At 36.3% G+C, this 21,358-nt stretch overlaps 1 protein-coding gene across 13 annotated transcripts in view; it reads right to left on the reverse strand.

The window, feature by feature from the left end:
- Positions 1 to 21,358, reverse strand: part of SLMAP (sarcolemma associated protein) — a 146,605-nt gene that overhangs the window by 26,836 nt on the left and 98,411 nt on the right. For all 13 annotated transcript variants that reach the window (XM_080819393.1, XM_080819400.1, XM_080819391.1 and 10 more), the window contains 3 exons: positions 7,989 to 8,048; positions 2,797 to 2,877; positions 2,455 to 2,514 (listed from right to left, as the gene is read on the reverse strand). In XM_080819393.1, coding sequence (XP_080675519.1) covers positions 2,455 to 2,514; positions 2,797 to 2,877; positions 7,989 to 8,048 — 201 coding nt within the window. The remainder of the gene's footprint in view (positions 1 to 2,454; positions 2,515 to 2,796; positions 2,878 to 7,988; positions 8,049 to 21,358) is intronic.

The raw sequence follows: 21,358 nt of genomic DNA on the forward strand, positions 1-21,358 counted from the left end.
CTATTTCAGATTCTTTTCCTAATCCTAGATGACTAACATGAAAAGTAGCACACTGTAATTCTAAATAAAGACTGGTTATTTTTTAAAAGAGAAAATAAAATTTAAAAATAGCGGTTCAAGAAGTCAGGCACAGGGGTTTCAAGGAGGAAAATAAAGGGGCTACTTTCTACAACTCTCAAGGTAAACATTGTAGCAAATAATTGATACTCTTCATTTAAGAGAAAAGTTCTATCAGCCTACTGAACCTAATTATAGAGATTACAATGTATAACCATACACAATAAACCACAACCCAAGTGTTTCTAGTAAGTGCCAGTGAATATATTATTTTTAAGAATTTATATAATTCTTACAAAAGAAAAACAGGGTGCCTGAGTGGCCCAGTCAGTTAAGTGTCTGCCTTCAGCTCAGGTCATGATCCCAGGGTCCTGGGATAGAGCCCCCCATCGGGCTCCCTGCTCAGCGGGGAGCCTGCTTCCCCCTCTCCCTCTGCCTCCTCCCCACTGCTCATGCCCATGCTCTTTCTCTCTTTCTCTCTCAAATAAATAAATAAGTAAATCTTCAAAAAGGGGAAAAAAAAAACAATAGAAAAACAACCATTTAGGGCTATGGTGACTGTTTCTTAGAGACTCTTCTAAAATATGCCCCCCACCTTTTAAAAGATTTTATTTATTTGAGAGAGAGATTACAGAGGGAGAAGAAGAGGAGAAGCAGATATCCTGCTAAGCAGGGAGCCCAATGCGTGGCTTGATCTCAGGACCCCAGGATTATGACCTGAGCCAGAGGCAGACACATAACCCACTGAACCACCCAGGTGCCCCTCAAATATGCCTTGTTTCTAACAAGTGATTTTTCTTTATATTTAATCACTGACTTACTTAACAGCCTGTTCTTAAGATCAAGCTGCAAAATCTTCTAAGGGGTGTTGGTAAAGACATTACTTCACTAACAAAAGTTGCAATCACATAGAAACATAAGGAAAGTTTGGGGGTTCCATTTTTGTTTTTGTCACCTCAACTTCAAGGAAGGTTAGGAAAACTCTGAGCAATCTTTACCAATGGCACACAAGCAATCACTAGCAGCATCCGTCCACCCACCCTCCTTCCATAGGCACTTCATATTTTCTAGTCTTCGTCCCTCCCACAACTCCCCTTCTCATTCCCTTTTCCTTGAGTCTGACTCTTCAGCCTATAGCATGGGCACTTCTACAGATTTAGCCTTCCTGTGGGACTCAAGGCTTAAAAAAAGTTTTTCCCAATATCTGGCAGAGTAAACAAGTACATTAGTAATTGGAAAAGATCCACCACCACCAACTGCTTTTCCCTAAAAGATACAGTAGGAACTATATTTTATAAACCCCACAGTTTCACTTTATTAGTGAAAAGCTATCCTTTAACAAATAGGTCTGCTTTTATCAACCACCACCATCATTATTATTAGCAGGGTCTTCATTATGATGTTTAAGTGGTCTACATGCATTATTTCATTTAATCCTCACAATAAGCCCCAATATGACAAATGAAGAAAAAACTGAAGCACAGAGGGGTTAAGTAATTTGCTGAAGGGAGAATTACAAATAAATGGCAGAGGTAGGATTGAACCTAGAATTCTCTGGCTTTCAGCTTCTTGCTAGAGTGTGTTACTTTTCTAATGCTCTTACAGTTTTATAACTTTGATGTAAAAGGTCTATTATTAATTCATTCAATAACTGAATTTTACTGAACATCTGGCATTATGGTAGGCAATGAGATAAAAATAAAATCCGAAACAGACAGACATTATAAAACCACAAGAGCACTATTAACAGTTGAATATAATTAACACAAGCCATCAATGTTACTTATAAATCAGTCTGAACTTGGTGGCTGAAAAGATTTCTGGGAGATTTCTATAGTAAAAAAGACCATAAAAACAGTTACTTTCGAATGAGAGGTGCTCATTACTCATTCACCTCCCTCTTGTTTCTCTATGTTCCCACAAAGGCCTAAGGGTTCTGACAGTTTTTCAGCATCAGTAACATTTTAAACAGTAACAGCAGTGTACTTCTGAGAAGAATCAGAAATGCTCCCAGATGAGATTTCTGGACTATGCAAACATTAACTTAGATTTACTATTATAATACTAGAAAAAAAGCATGCCTTATCAACATGAATGGTCACCTGGGAAGAGTGCAGATCAGAAAGAGTGATAGTACTTAAAGACAGTACGATCATGTTCTACCACTTACCACTTTGCCCTTCTAAACCTTGACTGATTCAAATTATTTTACAATTTAAATATTTTTTGTTTGAAGCACTGGCACAAACACAAACACCAACATTTTAAATTTTAGTTCCTGCTACTTTCGACAACCTGTCTTAATCTCTCAACTCATTTAAAACTTCATATTATACATGTGGCAAAGGGTGATTCTGATGCCTTGGTTTAAAATGTCATAAAAACATCTTAAAGTACCTTTTAATAGAGACACTTTAGCAAGAGGTTCATTTAAGTCTTGCTCATCCATTTGGGCGTCTGCACAGGACAAAAAAGATAATTACAAATAGTAATCAGCTCTATCCTCAAGCTACCACTATCAAAATAAATAAATGAAACTTATATAATGATCGTATCTGGATAGTTGAAAGTAATTTTAACAATATACCCAAGATTCAAGGGAGCAAATTCAAAAATGGAGATTGCTTTTGCCCCCAAACATAAACTTTGAAATCTCCACCTACATTAACCTGCACACCTAAACTGCTCAGCCAATAACAATAACATCTGTAGATTTGCAAACATTAGGTTATAACTCACCTGTAGTGTCGTCACTACTTTTTTCCTTGCTCGGACTCAGAGTATCTGACAAATCAGATTCTTTTGCTTTTGCCTGGTTTTCTACCAAGAAAAAAATGAAAGCAGAATCTCATTACCACTATATCAGTAAAACTGCTTTAGGCTTTGAGTGCTCTAAATCTATTAACTGATATGCAAAATACTTTTAAAATTAACCGAGGTCACGGAATCTCTTACTTCTTCACCACTCTATTCCAAAATGGAATGCTGGTTATTACACATGTCCCATATTAAATTCTAATATGGATCATGTCTGCTGTGCAGAGGGTTGGGGCTTTTGTCAAGGCTGTCCACTGGCCAACTAGAAACAAAAATGAAGCAAGCTTTGCTAAAATATTCAGAGAACTGCAACAAATATAGCAAAATTCCAAGACAATGTGGACATTGTATGAAGATGGTGCAAGGAAGTGGCTCTTTTATATAAAAACACTAGTTAGGTTGCCTTAGCAACAGTTATACTCAGTAATATTTATATTTATATAAAACTCTAAAATAACAACTATTATAAAAATGACATTTAAAACAAGAAAAGCAACAGCCTTTTATAACTTAAAAAAATATAACTGTACCTGAACCACACTGAGAAAGACTTAAAAAAAAAAACGTTTTGTGATTATTTGCAAGTGGTGTGCTGCCTGAGCCAATGAAGACATCCTAGGCCTCATTTTCAACAAGTTGCTCTCAAAACTCTTAACTATAAGCCCAACAATTTATTAAAGATGACTGGCAATTAATTAGGCTGTAGATCCTTATCTATAATTGCACACCGGCATGTATTATGGCATGCATTAGAATAGAGTTTAGAGGGATGGTCGTTTCTCTCACCAAATCTTATAGCGTCTCCCCATTCTCTACTAGGTCTAAGCCAAACTTTACATGCCAGGATTTAGCTATAATTTGGTCCCTACATTAATTCACACATGAGCTCTGTTTCAGTCAGGCTAGCCTCTTTACAGGGCTGAGACATGCTGGCTCACTATCATCTCCAATTCTTTGCTTGAATTGATATTTCACTAAACTCGATGACCATTTTCTCTACTTGGCCTATTCATTCTGTGAGATACAGCTTAAGCCCCACCACCTTTAAGGGAGTCTTCATTTCTCCAGCACGCTGCTCCTTTTACTGTATATTCTCTGTGTCTTATGATTTTGTAATTAATAATGTTCTATTTTATATCATTCTATGTGTATTTATGTATCTTATTTCTTTAGTTAGATTATAAATTCTCTGAGTATATGATTTTTTAAAAATAATGTTATAGCTATTGTTTGAGGTAACACACGTCAAAAATTTAAATTATATAAGAATGTTCACTGCAGCACTGTTCATTACGGAATGGAAAATACTCAAGATATATTCCTTACTATTAAGTAAAAATAAAGGCTGTTAAAGAACAGTATGTATTACTCCAGATTGAAAATAGCTATACATTTAGCTATGAATTTTCAGCTGCACATATTTATTCAAGCCTGGAAGGATCCACAACAGAGATATTCACTGTCATTTCTGGAGGTTGGGACATGGCAGATATTTACTAACTTCATACTGTCATCCATTATTTGAAAATTTTTGTTAATATATATTGTTTTATAACCAATTAAATCAAGAGATATCTTCCAGGGGCGCCTGGGTGCTCAGTGGGTTAAGGCCTCTGCCTTCGGCTCAGGTCATGATCTCAGGGTCCTGGGATGGAGCCCCGCATCAGGCTCTCTGCTCAGCGGGGAGCCTGCTTCCCTCTGCCTGCCTCTCTGCCTACCTGTGATCTCTCTCTCTGTCAAATAAATAAATAAAATCTTTTTAAAAAAAAAGAGATATCTTCCATTTTAAAAGTGATCAGAAACATATCTAAAACCATTAATATTAAAATATACTTAATACAATATTAAAATATAACTCCGTATGGCTAGTCCATTAAGAACATCCCTAGAATTTGTGGCTTAATTTGTAAAATAGGTGATAGATTACAAGAAGTCTTTTGCTTTTTTTCTCACTGCCATTTCTAGTCGAAGTCCAGGCCAACTGCTGAGAGACACACAGCTTAGATTAGAAGTGGAGTCACTGACAATGGAGATCCATGGGAATCCAATCTATGACCTCTGGTGCATTCAGTGTGCTATAATCAGACATTTCTGAATGTTCCAGTTTTAATCACAAAGTTACAGTCTCAAAGAAGGTAGGCTAGTACATCTAATCTAGACATAGATGGAAAAGGAACCACTCTGGGAGAATTAAAGAATTACTCTCTTCTGATTTTAATATTTTTGGCAATTTTATGATCAAGATATTAAAGTAAACCAAGAAGAACATATGTTCAAAAGTATTCTTCTGGCTTTGGAGGAACTTTAATTTTATATATAGAGTATTAGCCATGAAGGTAAAATTAAAGGTGGGACCAAATCTTCCATCAAGATCTTACTAGAATATAAGTCCCATGAGAGCAGGGATTTTTGTCTGTTTTGTTAACTGCTATATCCCCATTGCAGAGAACAGTGTACAGCACATAGTAAGTGCTCCAAAAAAGAGGATGTTTGAAGGCACAAATCTATTTTAAGAAGACAAGTCAAATCATGTTCTATCATTGGTATGTCCTGATAATACATTATTATATAGAGGCAAACCAAATCTATTCAAGAATGAAACACAGGACAAAACAAATGAGAGATAGAGTATCTCTTTTCAAAATATCCATTCTTTAGCTATGAAGTGGCACCCAACTTTCTTGTATCAAAAAATCCTTACTGGTTGATTTTCTATGCAGTACTTAATCACTAAGATATATACCAATAGCATATAGAAGGAAACAGAACAATAGCTACAACATTCATACCAAAACTGTTTCCAAACTGGAAAGTCTACAACAAGGTGACTATTTTCACTAGGTCTCTGAGAACACATAATGATGGATGGGCAAAACAAACATTCTAGCCACAGACCACTTCCTACACCAATGGAACCATTAGTTGAAAAGAAAGCAAGAAGGGTCATGAGAATTAACATTTGTCAAATACCAGAATGCTGCCTCTTGCTTTATAAGCAACATTCATTAAATTCCTACAAATTCCGACAGTTAAATATTGTCGATTTCACTTTACAAATGAGGAAACTGAAGTTTAAAGAATAAGTTGCCTGAGGGCATATAGCTAGCTAGTTAGTGGTGGAACCTAGAGTTGAAACCATGTTTTCCATGGTATTCTTTCTACTTCCACCCTAAGGCTGCAGTAAACACACAGTGACTGTTAGTTGAGTTAGGGTCTAAAAAGAAAGTATATGCAACCTATGATTACATTTTGCATTAGGTGAAATATCTGAAAGAAATACTAAGACTTATAATACCTAGTAATTGGCAATCTCTAGCAACTGTTACTTTCAATACATAAAAAAAAAATTCTATCAAAAACATCATCCAGGAAAGCCTTTTAAAAATAAAACAACTTAGCCAAATCCTAAAGAAATACTTTATAGCCACATATAAAGCATTTAAAATGTAATGTTTCTCAGGCATCTAATTTCTTACAAGGATTAGTGTACCTGTCTGTACATGTACCTGTGAGAAATGCTTGTAAAATGTTGATTGTTGACAGAGAAATCTCTGGGTATATAAAACGTAGATCTGTATTACCATTCTTTTTTTTTTTTGTATTACCATTCTTAAAGGATGTATTTTATTCACTTGCATGGACTTACTTGCTGTAATTTATTTAAGAAATGCCTTCATTACTGGACATTTATGTTTTCTTCTTTTTGCTTTTAAAGCATTAAAGCAAATACCCTTGCATATTTGTCCAATTTGTTTCTTAATATAAAAACCCAGAAGTAGAACTGCTGGATCAAAATGCAGGCTCTTTAAAGCTTTCAACACATATTTTATAGCCAGATTTCAAAAGCAAATCAGCAAAGATGGCACAAATCTTTTTCAATAGTGACATCACATAATTTCAAGCAAATATATTCTAATTCAGAATGCATTAAATAGAAGAATTAAAGTAGCAAGATATTTTTCTTAAAGGACTGATTTTTTTCCTAAGGCTCTACTTTGACTTCAGTGTGCTGGCTATTCAACTTATCTGAATAGGTATTTGGGTGGTGAAGTAAAAGCTATGTTAAAATCTGTTCTCATCTCACTTTAATTAGATGAAATAAATTGCCACATGTACTAAAAATAGTTCACTGCTCTGAAACCCAATGCCTGTTTGCCAGAACAATATTAGTGATGCATATTCTATGCATTCTTTCCCCAAATATGGCATCTGCCATGCACAAAATTCAGAATGGAAGCCACCGGATACTTGAAATAACATTCTCCTTTTAAATATTTTTAAAAGCCAAAATGGATCCAGTTGCTTTCATAAAACAGAATGTACTAAAATCGAGTATTCCAAACTTTTATCACTCATTGTTTTAACTGACCAAAAAGATTGTGAATCTACTTATAAACTTTATACTGGTAGGTTCTGCTGAAAGTCCTAAAATGATAATGAGCATATCACACCAAACAAATTTGCACACCAAATTTGCCCGATTTCCCTAATGCATTACAGTGACTTGACAATATAATGCTTTAAAACACACTTTTCTTCTCTGACAACTGTAACAGAAGAGAATTAATAGAATAAACTATTTCAGACAATTTTAAGACTACCCATTATAAATATAAGAAGACACTACATAATCACTTTTGTTTAAATCAAACTGATATGCCAAAAATTAAGAAAATATTAAATTTCATAAGGAATATTAAAGGTATGACAATCACAGAAGTAGAACTAAAAGCATTTTTCACCTGTTGTTTCAAAAAAGATTTACATTGTATTTAATTAAAATTTTATATCAAATATAATACTAAATATCAAAGCTGAAAATAATGCTAGAAGTGAGAAAGACTGAAACACATCTTTAAAAACCTAACGAAACCAGTTTAAAGCACTTAAAAAATACATGTATATACCCATTTAAAAAGAAACTTTCTAACTAAGATATCCTTCTTAAGACAGAACTCCAACTATTTCATATAATATGATACTGTTACTGGATTACCATCTGGTGAGCTAAAAGAAATAAATTGATGGTTAAAATACTACGACCTTGGAAATGTACACTAACCTCCATTATCCAAGAGTGGTCAAAACCCACAGAAAACCCACAGAAAACAAACCTTTTGAAAGCTTTGTTTCTTCTACCACTTTGGTTAGATGCCCCTCGACGATCAGCTTCTCTGCCAAAGAAAACAAACGTTACTATCCAAGCCCAAACCGAGTAGCATTTCCCTGAGCGGGGCAGTGTAACACATTCCATGACCAAATTTAAAGACGATAATATTACTCCCATGACTAGGCTTGTACAAAAACCTGAAGCTGGAAGGAGAACTAAGAAAACTCAAACTATAATAGAGAAATGAGATTAATGAAGAAATTTGGAGGTATGGGAACTATTTGTCTTTTGTTTTCATTAGTTTTTACCTTATCTAAAAAGCCTAGACCTTTTTAAAAAAAGGACTCAGAACAAAGAAATCCTCTTTAAATCAAGGATATGAAGTTGAAATAAAGGAATTTTGAGAAAGTATTTATTTAAATAAAGAAGCAATACAAATTATGTTATACCAATAGTTTACTTTTCCCCATTGATGCAATTTAGCAGAGATACATATATGACATGCTTCGGTAAAATGAATCATTTTTAAAGATATTAAAACAAATACAGTTTTGTTTTATAGGGGATTCTCTATAAATGTATAATGTAGCTTCTTTATAATTTATTCAAATTGAGATCTCCATATTCTACATTTCATTGAGAAGGATATCTATTCTGTATATCCCCTTATTTAATCCTGTATGTCAGTTGGTCTCTTTGAATTTATACTTTTGCCGTATGTGAAGTCATTTCTCTATTCCTTCACTCTTCAAGCCAGTGCAGCTTGGTTTATGCCCACCACTCAACTACCGAAACTGTTCCAAGATCACTATAACCTCCTCTCTGCCAAAGGCCATGGCTTCTTTTAATAACTTCCATTTCGTACAGGCTCTTTGCAGTATGTGGCACTGTTTGCCCCTGCTCCTTAAAATATTTTTTTAAACGTCAAAGTAATAAATTTAGATAATTTTAAAAGGCAGTCCTACAAGACATATAACGTAAAGCTGTCCTTTCCATCTTCTGTCCTACTCTACTCCATTCTTGAAATTCACTTCCTAGAAGCAACATTTTTTTTTTTTAAAGAAACAACTTTTAACTTCAAGCCATTTCTTCTGGTATTTCCATTTATATTTCTAAATAAAATACTGCTATTTCTTCACTTTTCCATTTTAGACTCTATTTACTGACAATCTCTTACAGATGATTAAAAAAGGACTCATAGTCCTTTTTTACTATCATCCTCCTCCTAAGAGAGTTACATTTTGTCCATCTATACTCAGTATGTGTATTATGACTATTATTCATATTTGAATCATATAATATGCTACAATTACATTTTTCTGCTTGTACCTTCTTATACAACATGTAGTGATTTTCGGAGCTTGCAATATCTTGTTTTATTTTGCTAACTTTTTATATATCTATCTCAAACACAGCCCAAGTTCTTTTTTTTTTTCTTTTGCCCAAGTTCTTACAGAACCATAAAAACTTTCAATACTGTCAAACGTATCAGGTAATCCATTATATTATATATCCCTGTCTGTCCCTTCCCCCAACCCTCTAATCTTCCTGCTCCAGTCTGGGCTATATCCAAAATTCCATACCCCCAGAATCCAAATGTTTCTCATCCTGTTTTATTTCCTTGTTTTAGTGTAACATCGTGCTAGTTTCCTGAAAGGGAGATGACAGAATGTTGACTTTGACTCCTTTGACTTTGTTTCTCTTTGTTCCTCTGAAAATGTTAGTGTTCTACTCTCACCTTTGACTGATGGTTTGACTAGATACACAATTCTACAGGAAATAATTTTCCTTCAAAAATTTGAAGCATTTTTCCACTGTCTTCTAGTTTCAAATGATGGTGAGTCCTGTTTCTCAGTACGCATGGTAGATACTTCTTGTGCTCAGCAAAGCCTGTTGTGCTTGTCCTTTCTGGGCACCTGGGGGACTGCATGTTCCAAACACCCTAGCACTAAGGACAGTCCACATAACTGGTTCTAGCCAGGGCCAAAGCATTTAAGAAAGAGTAGGAGTTTTCTATACTTCTATCTTCCCCCCATTCTAGAAACCATGTGCTGAGATGGCATAATTCTTTAAGATGGTAAAGGCTCCATGAACTTAAAGCTCTGAATAACAACATGGAACAGTGTTCTCTCCTTCACCATGGACATGTAGCATGAGTGCAAAAAAATATTTCTTTAATTAAGCCATTTAGATTTCAGAAGTTTATTTATTGCCATATTATAATTTAGTTTATTATGACTAATAGAGTATGAGATCCTTTGTTTCTCTTTGGCAATTTTCAGAATCTTCTCTTTATCCCTGGTGTTCCTAAATTTCATATATTCAGAACATGGTCTTTTTCTTTCTTTCTTTCTTTTTTTGAGGTGAAATTCATATAACAGAAAATAATCATTTTAAAGAGAACAATTCAGTGGCATTTAGTACCTTCACAATGTTATGCAACCACAACCTCCATCCAGGTCCAAAACATTTTTACCACCCCAAAAGGAAAACTCATGCTCATTAAGAATTTACTTCCCATCCTCCCTTCCCAGCCCTAGCCATCACTCATCTGCTTTCTCTCTGTGATTTCCTATTCTGGATATTTCATATATTTTATATATATACCATCACATAATATGTGAATTACTGTGTCTGGCTTAGTGTGTGTATTCTAAAATATACTGTTGCATGTTCAATGTATCCTTTCAGTTTAGAAGCTCATTATCTTCAATTCTGGGGAATTATCTTCTATTCTGTTTCACTGAGAGATTCTTTTTTTTCATTCCTCCTCTTTTCCCACTCTCTCCCTTCCCATACTCTGGAAATCTTATTCAGATGTTAGATCTCCAGGATCAATTCCTTAATTTTCTTAAATTTCCTCCCCTTTTTTTCTTAAATAAAACCTCAAGCCAACTCTTGTCTTTTGTGTTGTATTTTCTGGAACATTTCCTCTACTTTCTCTTCTAACACCAACTCAAAAAGATATATGCACCCCCACGTCACTGCAGCATTATTTACAGCAGCCAAGATCTGGAAACAACCTAGGTGTCCAATGATACATGAATGGATAAAGGAATTATATATATATTAATCAGCCATAAAAAAGAATGAAATCTTGCTTTTTGGGACAACATGGATGGACCCTGAGGGTATTATACTAAGTGAAAAAAAAGTCAGACAGAGAAAGACAAATACTATATGATCTCACTTACATGTGGAATTAAAAAACAACAAACTCATACATACAGAGAACAGATTGGTGGTTGCCAGAGGCAGGAGGTGTGGGGTGAGAGAACTGAGGCGAGGGGATCAAAAGGTATTTTAAAAAAAGGCCTTAGGCATAATACAGAACACAAAAGCCATATGTGAAAGGACAAATAGACCTGACCTCATACAAATTAAAATTTTCTGATCAAACTCACTATAAATAAAGGTAAAGGGCCAGTGACAGATATGGAGAAAATATTTGAAAAATAAAGAACAGATAAAAGGTTATTATTGATTGATTGATTCATTCATTGAACAATTAATTAGGGGGTACTACTATGTGCCAGATACTCTCCTAGGTGCTAAAAACATTAGAATGAACAAATGACAAAATTCCTGCCCTACTGGTTCTTACATTCTAATGGGGTGAGGAGGGAGAGATGATAAAGAAATAAACTAGTACGTCAGATGGAGGTTATGAAGAAAAATAAAGCACAGAAGAAGGAAAGGGAGTATGGGGATGGCAAAGATGTGAGGCCCTCCAAAAATGAATGAGAAAAAGTCAAACAACATAGCAGAAAAGGGGCAAAGAATAACAACATTGAATTCACAGGCCAAGAAAAGTAAATGTCCAGTAAATGTGAAATTTGTGGACTACCCACTGAAACAATGCCGTGGCATTATTCACTCATCAGTTTGGCAAACATTCAGTACCTGGAGGGGTGAGTGAGTAATCTTGTGTCCTTCTGGTGTGAGTGTAAACTGGTATCATTTTTTTTAGAGGGCAATATTGACAGAACTTATCCAAATGCTGAAAGCACATGTCCTCTGACCCACCTCCCCTACGCCGTGTATTACTCAGGAAAGAGACAACTGTACGAAGATTTTCAATGCAGCATTGTCTGTATTTAGTGGAACACAAAATTTTTATAGTTCTACTAAGAAAAAAAAAGCAAGCATTAATCTTCAATATTTCTGTCAACAACAACAAAAATTCATTTTAGATAGTATTAACTACCTACTTCCCAAACATCTTCATCCAGAAATCCCTCAGGAACTTCATTTCACCATGTGTAATATGGTACTTCTCTTCCTTTATCTTGGATGGATTTGGCATCTCTCCTCGTCCATAGTCCATCATTCCTATCTCTAACAAGCTATACTGCAGCTATCTATTTTTGTCTACCTTTCCCAACATACTATGAACTCTTTGATGAATACACTCATTCCTTCAAATATTTACTCTGTACCAGGTACAATACTAGGTACTCCTCAAGGATTATTACCAAGATAAACGTGATAGATAAAGAATTTAGTCTAGTGCAAGCTAGATTTAAGCTTCCACTTTAATTCCCAACACAATTCTGACACATAAAAGAGGTTCCACAAATGTTGTTACATGAATATGGCAAATAATAATATAAATGCAGACTTTGAAAGCCATTACAATCTTTATCTAGTATGCTGAAGAGCTAAGCACCACCTTGTTTAAAAAATTCTAAACACACCTTAGGAGTAACTTATAGCTCAAAATGCTCACCCTTGGAACAAAAGCTGAGTCCCCTACCATGACCTGTAAAGTCTACATGATCTAGCCCAGGGCTCAGTCATCTTCAGTGCCATAGGGCCACATGCAGCATGCTCCCTGATGGGTAAACAAGATTTTATAGGAACATAGCTAGGTCTGTATGTACATATTGTCACAGTTGCTTTCCTCTGCAATGGCAGAGTTTAGTAGTTGCAACAGAGACTTTACAGCCTGCAAAGCCTAAAATACTTACTATCTGGCCCATCATTAAAAAAAAAAAAAAGAAGACATTTTTATTGTTCTAAAACTCCAATTTGAGACCAGTTCCAGTTTTCATAGTTTCTATCTCACACACCCCTTCCCAAGACACATGTACACCTCACAGCTTAGCCCCAAATCAGTTCAAATCCCACATGCTACCTTTTAGCTACCTATGGTCTTACATTCTTTTATTTTTCTTCAGTGGACTTATTACTACCTGACATGTTATTAGTTTATTAGTTTTTGTTTCCTCCAAAGAACGTGAACTCCATGAAGTCAGAGCTCTCCTTGTCTTGTTCATTTCTGTACCCTCCATAGCTATAAAAAGGCCTGGTAAATACAATGCGGATGCTTAATAAGTATTTGTGGAATGAACAAATTAAACATCTAATTTTTAAAAGGGTCAAATTTGGAAAAATTACTTGAATCTTTTCCTCATTCTAAAAAGCTAAGAATTAAATATGCAAAATGTTTTTGCACAGGACTAATATCAAAGTGCTAAATAATAATTACCTGCTGCTATCGTCACTATTGAAATTATTATTATTATTATTATTATTATTATTATTATTTAAGGTTACATTCTCAAATCAAGAGGCCTGTAATTAAGTAATTGAGGAAAAGGGGCACCTGGGTAGCTCAGTCAATTAAGCATCTGCCTTTGGTTCAGGTCAGGATCTCAGGGTCGTGGGATCCAGCCCTGTGTCAGGCTCCTTGCTTAGTGGTGAGTCTACTTCTCCCCTCCCTCTGCCCCCCTCCCACTCATGCTCTCTCTCTCTCTCAAATAAATAAAATCTTTAAAATTAAAAAAAAAAAGTAAGTAACTGAGAAAAAGAACACTTTAAAAAAACATTTCTGGGGGACCTGGGTGGCTCAGTCAGTTAGGTACCCAACTTTTGATCTCAGCTCAGGACTTGAGCTCAGCGTTGTAGGTTTGAGTCCCGCACTGAGCTCCAAGCTAGGCACGGAGTCTTTTTTTTTTTTTTTTGTTAAGATTTTATTTATTTATTTGACAGAGATCACAGGTAGGCGGAGAGGCAGGCAGAGAGAGAGGGAGGAAGCAGACCCCCTGCCGAGCAGAGAGCCCAATGCGGGGCTCAATCCCAGGACCCTGGGATCATGACCTGAGCCAAAGGCAGAGGCTCAACCCACTAAGACACCCAGGCGCCCTGGCATGGAGTCTTCTTAAAAAAAATGTTTCTAACCACTGGTTCTCAAACTTGGAGTAGACACCTCAATTCTTTGGGAGCACTAAAGGTCAGAGGCCACTCTGTGACTCAGAAGAGAACCTCTGTGTAATCATAAATGCAGGTCTTGAAAGAACTATTTGACTTGGCACAACTGAAAGATAAAGGATTTTCTTTCTTTTTAAAAACTCCCTCTTTTTGAGGGATATTCTAGAGAGATAATTGTTCATTTTCTATTTTAAAACCATACTTTAGAAAAAATTTTATTCATTTATTAGAGAGGGAGAGAGAAAGTGCACATGCACAAGTGTAAGGGGAGGCAAAGCAGGGAGCGTGATGCAGGGCTCGTTCCCAGGACCCTGAGATTACCACCCCAGCTGAGGGCAGACACTTAACTGACTGAGCCACCCAGGGGCCCTAAAGCATACTTATTTATTGTGGAAAATAATATACAGAAAGGGACACAAAACACAAAGGTACAGGCTAATAAATTTTTTTTTAAAGCAAATGTTTATATGGCTACATCTCAAATCAAGAAACAGAACCTAACCACAACCCCCCAAAGCTTCCCACAATTCCCTTTCCAATTAAAACCCCATAAAGGTAACTACTATCTTGACTTCATGGTATTTAATTACTTGCATTTCTTTATACTCACACTACCCAAATGTGCATGACTAAATAATGTAATTGTAAGGGTTTTGAACTTCACACAAGTGGAATATTACAGTGAGTATCCTTTTGTGTCAGGCTTCTTTCATCGAATATGCCTCAGTGTGTATTTCTCCATTTGCCTACTAAAGGACTTTTGGGTTATTTCCAGTTTTGAACTGTGAATAATGCTGCCATGAACATTCTTGCATTTGCACCTGATACGTATGCATAGGCATTTCTACAGGGAACCTCCCAAGGAGTAGAACTGACGGGCACAGTAAGTTTGACATTGGAGAACCATCACCTAAGCATTTAGTTTAGTCAGAAAACATTTGATAGAGTTGCAGAAACTGTCAAATGTGGTCAAAGAACGAACAGAACCAAATTTATTTCTTGGATGATAAAAATAAATTATGTACTAATTATGTTACTACATGGCACAAAATAAAAATAAAAAACAATGCATTCAAAAGAAGTAGAAGCAGCACAGGTGTACCTACAGTGGATTAAATTCTTTATGCTAAAGAGCTACTTTCCTCACATGACAGCTACAACCAGTTGAAAGCAGAATATAAACTCAAACAGCACTACCAGATACTTATGTCAGCTGCAGAGGGGTCTTAACTGACAGAAGAGAAGAGCAGATGAATATAAAAGAACTACATAATGTGTTATTTGTAACAGCCAAACTGGAAAACATCTTTAAAGTCTCAAAGTTAGGATTCATTACAAAAATAATGTTATCACTTGGGCATCAAAATTATGTGCTGGGGAACAAATTTTCTAAACGGCATGTGTACTAGTAATTAAAAAGTTAAACAATCTTTAGAATGTCATGAATATATTACTTTAACAAGAACGATAAACCTCTATCAGTCAGCTTTCACTGCCTTGTGACTGGAGCTAAAAAGGGGAGGAAACAAGTTACTTCAGCAAGAAAGCTCCTACTAACACCCTTTCCAACTTCCCCACCATAACTTTTGGACCTACTCATGAGCATGTATTTTTCTGAGTAATTGCAGGCATTATTCAGAGTGCTTAGTAAATATTATCTCATTTAATGCTCACAATAATCCTATGAAGTAGGTACTACCATCCCATTCTACAAATGAGGTTTAAAGAGGTTATACTGCACAGAGTCCCGCTGCCAGTGAGGGACCAAACGAGAATTTATATCAAGGATCCTCTGATCCAATTCTAAACATCATAGATAAAAATGAGCTATAGTCACCCAAAAGGTCATTAAAGGGAAATACGGCAAAGAAACTGAGATTAGAATTAACATCAAATACAATCAAAGTAAAAATGAACAATCAGCATTCAACATCAGGCCAATCATTTACTTCTTTCACAGAGTAGCAGTTAACAAAGTAGAAAAAGAACTTTAGAACCTCACAGGGGAGGCCTGACTTTAATAATACATACTTTCACAAGGTTTTATTTCTGCAATAATTTTAATAAAATTAGTTAAAGCAATTCCTGCTATAGGAATTACAGTCTGCTATAGTCTGCCTTGTTATAAAAAGTTTCAGAAGCTATGTGTTCTAAAACCCTGAGAATAAGGAAGAACAAAAGAGAAAAAAATTGAGAATTTTTTTTAGAGCAACAGTCAGATTTTATTTTTTAATTTAACTTCAATCAATTAACATATAGAGTTATTATATTATATTAGTTTCAGAGGTAGAGTTCAGTAATTCATCAGTCTTTCTTATATGATATCCAGTGCTCATTACATCACGTGCCCTCCTTAATGTCCATTTTGGTTAGCATGGGGGTATTTCTACAAAAAAAACTGAGAATTAAGGACAGACTGAAATTACAGGAAACGAACCAATTTCAAGAATACAGAAACAGATCTTTTTTAAAGGAAGGAACAATCTACATGTCAAAACACTGTTGGTGGGGCCCCTGGGTGGCTCAGTGGGTTAAAGCCTCTGCCTTCGGCTCAGGTTGTGATCCCAGGGTCCTGGGATCAAGCCCCATGTTGGGCTTTCTGCTCGCCAGGGAGCCTGCTTCCCATCTCTCTCTCTGCCTGCCTCTCTGCCTACCTGTGATCTCTGTCTGTCAAATAAATAAATAAATAAAAATCTTAAAAAAAACAAAACAACCCCCCCCCAAAACACTGTTGGCATAAATTTAAGACTAGCTTCCATGCAGTTATACTGGGAGAAAACCTGGTAGAAATGCTGGGAAGTTAGCCAACTGGGAAAATGATTGGCATAAACATACACCGAACAAAAATCCTCCCATAGGTCCTAGATCGGACAATCACTCTGAATACAAAGAAATAAAGAATTTAGCAATATCTAGTTTAAATTCAAGAATTTTCCTATGGGGTGCCTGGGTGGCTCAGTCAGTTAAGTGTCTGTCCTCAGCTCAGGTCTGATCCCCAGGGTCCAGGGACTGAGCCCTGCATCAGGTTCTCTGCTTAGTGGGGAGCCTTGCTTTTCCTTCTCCCTGTCTGTTGCTCTGTCTACTTGTGCTCTTTCTCTCTCTGTCAAATAAATAAATAAAATCTTAAAAAAAAAAAAAAAAGCATTTTCCTATAATGGGGACATAAGAGCAGGAAACCACACCAAATGCCTTCTATTCTTTGTCATAAATAAACTGTTCTGGCTTAGAGAAATAAAAGTTTAAAAAATGAAAATTTAAAAATCTGTTTTGAGTAGAGTACGTAATTAGGCTTATTCCTGAGATTATTCGGAGACTGATCTCATAGGGTAACAAAAAGTAAACAGTCACAGAGCAACACTGATTCAATGCATTACTCTAAATAAGGCAATTTTTTTGTGAGAGCAAGGCCCTAAAAAGAAAAGAGGGAATAAGACAAACATATACAGATAATGACTGTAATTTCAAAAGGGCAATTTGAGGTGGGGAGAGAATTTTTTTTTTTTAAATCAGGAAAAAGAAATAGCAACACATGATATATTAAGAGAATTAGATTTTTGCCTAATAATAAAAACCATTAAGTCTCCTAGTAACCACGGATTAAGATTACAAAGACATGAAGTTTATTTCAGGGCACTTGCTAACTTAATCATCAAAAGGAAGATGCCCTCTGGGGTGGAGACAGTTTGCTTGTACAAAGCACACCTCAGAAGAAAGTTTCTTTGGTACCCGGCTGTGATGCTTCTGCCCTCACCAAACAGTGGCAAAAGGATGCCTGGGTGGCTCAATTGGTTAAGTGGCTGCCTTCGGCTCAGGTCATGATCCCAGGGTCCTGGCATCAAGTCCCACATCAGGCTCCTTGCTCAGCAGGGAGCCTGCTTCTCCCTCTGCCTCTGCCTGCCTCTCTGTCTGCCTGTGCTCACTCTCTCTGACAAATAAATAAATAAAATCTTAAAAAAAAAAAAAAGTGTAGGCAGCAGTCCGAAGAAGGGAGTCTTTCACTCTGTGCCCATGAAATGAATCTCTATGTCCTGAGATTCTTCACCTTTTACCCTTTATCTTTGCACTCAGCATATAAGTTAATCAAGTGACAGAGTTCACAGGATACATATGAAGCAGATTTAGAGGTACACAATTTGCTAACTCAAAAAGCATCTTTAGCACAACACAACAGTCTCAACGTATTTGTTAAGTTTACATGGTAAACTTACAGTAAACCTTGAGTAACTAAAATTTGCAGGGAACATGGATTGTGGACTTCTGCTTAAATCAAATTTCATGCCCAAATCCCTGAAGAGAAAATATTGCTAGAGCTTTTTAGCAAGTTTTATTAAAGTTACTTGTTAATTCTAGATTTTATGTGGTATATTTTTACACCGAAAATTTATTTCACAGCCCTGGAATTATGCAAAAGGTTATATTTAAAACTGTTAAAATCCAATCTCTCTGCCTGGATTAAAAGCTTTTCTCCTAAAAGAGAATTAAGAAGAAACACAGTTTCTTTTACCATAAAAGGAAAACAAATTGAAATGTGTTTCAACTCATTTAATTTCGTCAAAATCACCTTATAAATGGAGATAGCCAACAATTAAATCGTTCTCTCATGGATTCACATATGCAAACTGAAAAAAATCTGTTAATATATTAAAAATAGACATGATGAATCCTATGGAAGTGAATTGCTTTCTTTGTTGTTATTGTTTTTATCTTTTCCAGAGAGAGAGAGAGAGAGAGAGAGAGAGGGAGGGAGAAGGGGGAGGGGCAGAGAGAGAGGGACAGAGAGAATCTGATGCAGACTCCACACTCCAGCAGAGAGCCCAACATGGGGCTCAATCTCACAGCCCTGCAATCATGACCTGAGCTGAAATCAAGAGTTGGCCACTTAATCGACTGAGTCATCCAGGCGCCCCTGCTTTCTAATTTTTTATTTTTTATTTTTTTATTTTCAGCATAACAGTATTCATTGTTTTTTCACCACACCCAGTGCTCCATGCAATCCGTGCCCTCCCTAATACCCACCACCTGGTTCCCCCAACCTCCCACCCCCCACCCCTTCAAAACCCTCAGGTTGTTTTTCAGAGTCCGTAGTCTCTCATGGTTCACCTCCCCTTCCAATTTCCCTCAACTCCCTTCTCCTCTCCATCTCCCCTTGTCCTCTATATTATTTGTTATACTCCACAAATAAGTGAAACCATATGATACTTGACTCTCTCTGTTTGACTTATTTCACTCAGCATAATCTCTTCCAGTCCTGTCCATGTTGCTACAAAAGTTGGGTATTCGTCCTTTCTGATGGAGGCATAATACTCCATAGTGTATATGGACCACATCTTCCTTATCCATTCATCCGTTGAAGGGCATCTTGGTTCTTTCCACAGTTTGGCGACCGTGGCCATTGCTGCTATAAACATTGGGGTACAGATGGCCCTTCTTTTCACTACATCTGTATCTTTGGGGTAAATACCCAGTAGTGCAATTGCAGGGTCATAGGGAAGTTCTATTTTTAATTTCCTAAGGAATCTCCACACTGTTCTCCAAAGTGGCTGCACCAGTTTGCATTCCCACCAACAGTGTAAGAGGGTTCCCCTTTCTCCACATCCTCTCCAACACACGTTGTTTCCTGTCTTGCTAATTTTGGCCATTCTAACTGGTGTAAGGTGGTATCTTCCTGAACCTCATCAAATCTATCTATGAAAGACCTGCTTTCTAATTTTTAAAACACAAGGTGAACTGGATTATACAACAAGCATGGTAAATAATGAAATCTAGGTATTTAACATGTGCTTTTTAAAAGACTGGAAATAAGGGGCGCCTGGCTGGCTCAGTTGGTAGACCATGCAGCTCTTGATCTCAGGGTTGTAAGTTTGAGCCTCGTGTTGGGTGTAGAAATTACTTAAAAATAAAAAAAAATAAAGACTGATAATAAGAATATGAAGTGTCACTTCTCACTGAGTATAAACTTCATGTTCAAAATCATAAATCAACTCAAGATGGCTATCAATGAAAATAATGGCAAAAAAGTTTGTGTGAGATTATCAAAAAATAATCCAAAAATTTTCAAAAGTTCACTTGAGTATGATTTTTGCTGAATTTGCCTCGCTCATCATAATACTTATTAAACAAAACAATTTCTATACTGGCAGCTTGTTACAAAATAATGAAAACATCCCTTCTGACAAATCAAACCAGAGTTAACTCTTAGCATACCAACCCTGACTAATCAAATTTAAGAAGCCAACATATTTGGAAATTTCTGAGATACAGCCTTAATCAAACCCTTGCTACTTGTTACCAAAACTCAGGAACTGAACAGATTCAGATAATGGACTATATTCCTAGCTATGAGAACTTACAGTCCAAACTTCCTCTGTTTGAACTTAGGGACCCAATGGATTCAGACATCTAGGAATACTTGTATTTTATTTTTTTCTTCTTTGGTTCACTCTGTCCATAAGAAAAGGATTTTATATTATCATTTTCCCTTCTGTACCACATTTAACATTTTCCCCATACTATTACATAGTTGTTATAATTTTATTAGCTAATATCCCCATTGAGAGGCTTGCTGTAATTTATATAACTTCTGCTGTATATCTGAATGTTTACTGGTCCATTTGCCTCTCCTATGACGCAATAAAAATCTCCAAACATCTTTTTCTTAAAGATTTTATTTATTTGTCTGAGAGAGAGAGACAGCGAGGGAGAGACAGTACAAGCAGTGGGAGCAGCAGGCAGAGAGAGAGTGAGAAGCAGGCTCCCTGAGAAGCAGGGAGCCCAATGTGGGACTCGATTCCAGGACCCTGGGATCATGACCTGAGCTTAAGGTAGATGCTTGGGGCACCTGGGTGGCTCAGTGGGTTAAAGCCTCTGCCTTCGGCTCAGGTCATGATCCCAGCGTCCTGGGATCGAGCCCCACATCCGGCTCTCTGCTCCACAGGGAGCCTGTTTAGTCCTCTATCTCTGCCTGCCTCTCTGCCTACTTGTGATCTCTGTCTGTCAAATAAATAAAATCTTAAACAAAAAAAACAAAAAACCCACCACCAACAACAAGGTAGATGCTTAACTGACTGAGTCACCCAGGAGACCCTCCAAATATCTTTTTTTTTTTTTTTAAGATTTTATTTATTTATTTGGCAGAGAGAGACACAGCAGGAGAGGGAAGAA

The sequence above is a fragment of the Martes martes genome, assembly GCF_963455335.1.
Source record: "Martes martes genome assembly, chromosome: 1".
NCBI classification, from domain to species: Eukaryota; Metazoa; Chordata; class Mammalia; order Carnivora; family Mustelidae; genus Martes; species Martes martes.